Raw genomic sequence first — 5,459 nt, 5'->3', positions numbered from 1 at the left:
TGAGAGTAGCCATACCAGGAGTGGAAGGGGAAGGTGGGGGGGGGAGAATGGGGAACCAATCACAATGACCTATCTATAACCCCCTCCCAGGAGGATGGACAACAGACAAAAGGGGTAAAGGGAGGCTTTGGACAGTGCAAGACATGAAAAATAATAATAATTTATACATTATCAAGGATTCATGAGGGAGGGAAGGGAAAAAAATGAGAAGCTGATACCAAGGGCTCAAGTAGAAAGAAAATGCTTTGAAAATGATGATGGCAACATATGTATAAATGTGTTTAACACAATGGATGGATAGATGGATGGATGGATGGATGGATGGATGGATGGATGGATGGATGGATGGATGGATGGATGGTGATAAAAGTTGTACAAGCCCCAATAAAATGATTTTTTAGAAATTCGTGCACTTGTGCCCAAAAACCTACAGCGGACCACTGAAGAAATGGGGAAGTTATCTGGACTGGCTTGGAGCTCAGTTCAGCAAATTTTAATGGAAGGTTTGGGAATAGGAAGGGTCACTGCAAAATGTGTGCCTCGGGTTCTGACAGAGCAGGACAAAGAGCATCGAGTGGAAACACGCCATGCTTTGAAAGAACAGCTCTGAAGCGACCCAGATTTTTTTCCAAGGTAATGAGACAATTCTTATGACCCTGAAAGCAAACATCAATCAAACAGGTGGAAGATGGTATTGTCACTTCATCCAGAAAACACTTGTCAAGTGAAATCAAAGATCAAGATGATGCTCATTTTGGTTTTTTTATGTGCATTTGTTGGAAGGAGATAGTGCATTTGGAGTTCATTCCACAAGGTCAGAGTGTTAATCAAACTTTCTATTTAGAGTTTCTGAAAAGATTACATCACTGTGCGACCAAAAGTGTCTGGTTTGTGGCAGACAGGAGACTGGTTTTGCCACCACGACGACAAACCTGCTCGTGCAGCCATCTCAGTGCACCAGTTTTTGACAAAAACCAGCATGCCTCTCTTGCCCCATGCACCTTACTCCATGCCACTCCATGCCACTTCTTTTCATTTCCACGAATCCAGAGGGACATGAAAGGACAGTGATTTGATGACATAGAATAAGTGAAGAAAAAAATGAGGGAGGTGCTGTCAGCCATACAGATAAATTTAAAAAATATTTCCAGAATGGAATCACAGTTTTGACAAATGTATTAAGTGTAATGGAGAATACTTTGAAGGTGATAAAATTGTTTTGTAAAAAAATTTAAATACATACCTTTGAAAAAAAAATTTGGTTTAGGAGGGGGGTATGTGCGCTTCTCTAGCCATGTGCAGGCACTCAAATAAAGGCAGAGAGTAGGAGGGGAGTTGTTCTTAAACCAGAGTCTACTGCTAACAAATGCAAGAACCAAAACTGGGCAAGGGATCTAGCAGTATGCAAAAGGAAAGGATTTTAACAATTGAGCATCGAATTTATCGTCATAGGAGGTAGAGAGGGCATCGAGGGAGGGAAGGATAATGAACATACCAATTGATGAAAGGTCTTGGGGCATCAAAAACTTGGGGGGTTAAAAATACTGACTATATGAGCTAGAACAATGGGAGATAGTGGTCCAAGACTGGGATCCATAAAATTGAGATTATGGGGGTTTTATTGGCAAGGTATTGGATATAACTATTGTAGTAAATGGGAACTTCATGACAAGATAGTGGTTCAAACAACTGAGAGACACAAATATTGGAATTACCATCCTGTCAAAGAGCCTCTAAATGTCAATTTGTATCAATTGTGCTAATGTTCCCATAGAATGAACAATATCTTCATTTCCAGGGGAAATCCCATCATATAATAGGAACAAAGTACCACACATGAGAATTCCCTGTTTATATCCTTTGCTCATTGTTAAATTAGTTCTTTTCTTCTTTTTGACTGTGATTGTTTTATATACTTCTTCTATGTTGGAGTTTCATTCTTGCATTTAATATATTCTATGTAAAGGTTATCATTTATGTAGTTAAAGTTTAAAGTTTTCCTTTATAATTTTTTGTTTTGCCATTATCCATGAAATAACTTTTTTTTCTTCAAATTTTTTAAAAATTTTATTTACATATAGTTCACCTGTTATACAATTCAATGGTTTTAACATATTAAAAGGGGTTGTACAATCATCACCAAAAAGAATTTTAGAACATTTTATTATTTCTTGTTCTTCTTCTTATTAGTTCCCCATTTCCCCCAAACTTTCCTTGCCATAACCCTGGGAAACAATTCACCCAGTTACTGTCTCTATACATGTACCAAGCCTGAATTTCATATACAGAACAACATGCATAAGCAACAACGGCAAAACCCCAGCAACGACAAAGCCGAGGAAAGCCTCAGTTGAAAAGAAAGCAGAAAATAATAAATACTGGAACAAATGTAAAATGAGGCAAAAGGAAGGACAAGTGATAAGGGGTTAAACTTTAGCCTAACGACATGTGCATGAATCCACTGTCCAGTGCACTCTGTCCAACAGCAAGCCTCTCCATACCACTGGTCAGTGGTCAGAGGGGATTCACTGGAGGCTTAATCTGCATGGCCAAACCCAACCCACTGCCAGAGTTGATGCTAATTCACACCGACCCTGTAGGACGCGGTAAACTGCCCTGTCAGTTTCTGAGACTACACCTTGTTAAGGGCTGAGAAAGCCCTGTCTTTCTCCAGCAGAGCAGCTGGTGGTTTCTAACTGCTCCTGGATTTGGGGCTTTCACTGTCACCCATAGCCTTCGACAAACGGGGTGCTCATAATTTAAGCGTTAATGCCCTCATCAGATCTTGGATTTTATTGTGTATAGCCCTTACATGACACACACTGGTGTGCTTCTTCTGTGTGGCTTAACGGACACCATTTAGATGGCTGCTTGTTTTAAGACAAGCCTTTAAACTCTGGATGCTGTACATGAAATAACTTTTATTCTTATTCTCAACCAAGATGAGATAATCAGTCATTCATATTTTCTCTCAAAATTATATGATTTTACTTCTTTTTACATTAATTTGTCTGAATTTTTGTGACGTGTAGTGAATAGAGAAATCAGACATTTTTTCAAGCAAAAATCGCCCATTTACTAGTCCTACTTAATACACAATACATTCTTTTAAAAGTTGGCCTGTTTTTGTTTCATTTTTATTTCACTTTTACTCCTCTTTTTTTTTAAATCATTTTATTGAGGGCCTATACAACTCTTATCACAATCCATACATACATCAATTGTGTAAAGCACATTTGTACACTCATTGCCCTCATCATTCTCAAAACATTTCCTCTCCACTTAAGCCCCCAGCATTAAGTCCTCATTTCTCCCCTCCCTCCCCGCTCCCCCCTCCCTCATGAGCCCTTGATAATTTATAAATTATTATTTTGTCATATCTTAAAAGTTGGCCTGTTTTCTAAGACTTCTGTTATATTGAGGTACTGCTTAATGTCATGCCAATATTCCATTTTTTAATTATTATGATTTTATTGTATTTTTAAGTATTTGGTATTGCTTGTACCTCCCTCTTATCATTTTTTTATTTCCTTTAACCTCTAGTTTATTTGCTATCCTGAGTGAACTTTAATATCATTTGATCAAGTTGGAATTTTGTAAGAATTACATTAAATTTGTAAATTAACTTGGGTAAGCAATGACACCTTTACAACATCGTCTTGCCCTCCAAGAACAAAGCGCATCTCTCCATTTAATCAAGTCATCTGTTATGTCCTTCCATGAAATTATGAAGTTGCTTTACTGTAAGTTCTGCTCAACAAAAATTGCCATTTTATTATCTCATATATAATCATTAGGGTTTTTAGCATTGTCAGCTTTATCTAAAATGCCAGATTGCCTCTTGAAAAAAAAAAGTTGCTTCACTGTGCAGAGAGCACTTAAAGGACCTTTTATGGGCCCAATGATAACACCTGCAAAATCCTTACCCCCAGGTCCCTTTATTCTAGCCCCGAGGTTTGGATTCTCCAATGAGACAAATGCAGGAAAGGCTTTTTAGAAGTTACTCCACAGTCTTACTCTTTTAATTAACAGAAATAACTTTTCAACTATGGAATAAAAAATATTGACAACTTTTTGTCTTAATTTTGGACTACTAATAGACATTTCTATTCGATTAGATAGCTCACAGTAACATGAATGATTAATTTCATTAATAGTGTTATTCACTTTGGTTTTATGAAAGAAAATGTTAACAGGTTTAATTGACAATTTATTGTGTTATTTTCCCAGCCACCCTCTAGCTTCAGACCAGCTAATACTGACACAGTGTATCAGACCAGAGAGCTCTGAGCATGGATTTTACAGGTGAAGACTTTATATCTAGACATGTTGTGATAACATTTTCTTTTCATCCTAATAGGGAGATCGAGGCCCTGCGGGTTCCCCGGGAGTGGCTGGTACATTGGTGAGTTCAGATTGTGTTACATTCATTTCTTATTTGAACACTTCTCATCACGGGATCACGTGAAGAAGAATCAACATGACTCCCAGAGTAAAACTACCCAAAAGCCCATGGCCATTGAGTTGATTCCAACTCAAGCAACCATATTAGAGTAGCACTGCCCAGTACGACCCCAAGGCTGTCTTGGTGGCCAAAGAGGGGCAAAGCACAAACACTGCCATCGAGTCGATGACGACTCACAGTGACCCTCTAGAACAGGTTGGAACTGCCCTGTGAGTTTCCAAAACTGTGACTTGTTAAGAGAGTAGAAAGCCCCTTCTTTCTCTCTTGGTACAGCTGGTGGTTTTGAACTGTTTACCTTATAGATGGCAGCCCAACTCCTAGCCACAATACCACCAGGTCTGGACTGCTAGCCACAATGGTGGTTCAAAGCCACCAAGGGAGAAAGACAAGGGCTCCTGTACAAATTTACAAAGCCAAGGGCACCTTAAAGAAGGCCTACGAAAGGTACCCTGCCAGCGCTGTGGGGTAAGCGGTGCACTGCCGAGTGCAACGTGAGGAATTCGAAACCATTAGCTTCTCTGAGGATGGAAAATGAGGCTATCCACTCCCGTAAAGCTGTGCAGCTTCAGAAACCCTATGTAGGGTCACTATGAATCAGAATCCATGTGATATCAATGGGTTTGGTTTGGGGGGATTTTTACAAGAGATTGTCACGTCTTTCTCCCAAAGAGCTGCTGGGGGGGGAGGGGGAGCGGGGTTTGAACCATCCAGCTTAGATTCACAGCTCAGAGCTTAACTAGTGCACCGCCGCCACTCCTTGTGAGCCAGGGAGCAAAAAGGCTGATGTTCCTCTTAATCTCTACTTTAAAAACTGAAACCACTTGTCTCTCTCCCACCTCAAGAGCACTCCACTCAATATCTTCTTTTTTTTATTAAAAGAATTTTATTGTGGGTAAAGCGCGACATGACAAAATAATAATAATTTATAAATTATGAAGGGTTCATGAGGGAGGGGGGGAAATGAGGAGCTGATACCAAGGGCTCAAGTAGAAAG

At 39.4% G+C, this 5,459-nt stretch overlaps 1 protein-coding gene across 1 annotated transcript in view; it reads left to right on the top strand.

The window, feature by feature from the left end:
• COL19A1 (collagen type XIX alpha 1 chain) overlaps window positions 1-5,459 on the top strand; it is a 423,669-nt gene that overhangs the window by 375,814 nt on the left and 42,396 nt on the right. The window contains exon 39 of the mRNA XM_045294677.1: window positions 4,361-4,405. Within this exon, the coding sequence (XP_045150612.1) occupies window positions 4,361-4,405 (45 nt within the window). The remainder of the gene's footprint in view (window positions 1-4,360; window positions 4,406-5,459) is intronic.

Source organism: Echinops telfairi, unplaced genomic scaffold, assembly GCF_000313985.2.
Source record: "Echinops telfairi isolate 266 unplaced genomic scaffold, ASM31398v2 ScPeMD7_3533;HRSCAF=4204_0, whole genome shotgun sequence".
NCBI classification, from domain to species: domain Eukaryota; kingdom Metazoa; phylum Chordata; class Mammalia; order Afrosoricida; family Tenrecidae; genus Echinops; species Echinops telfairi.
The sequence above is the reverse complement of the archived record's forward strand: the minus strand, read 5'-3'. Positions and strand labels throughout refer to the sequence as shown.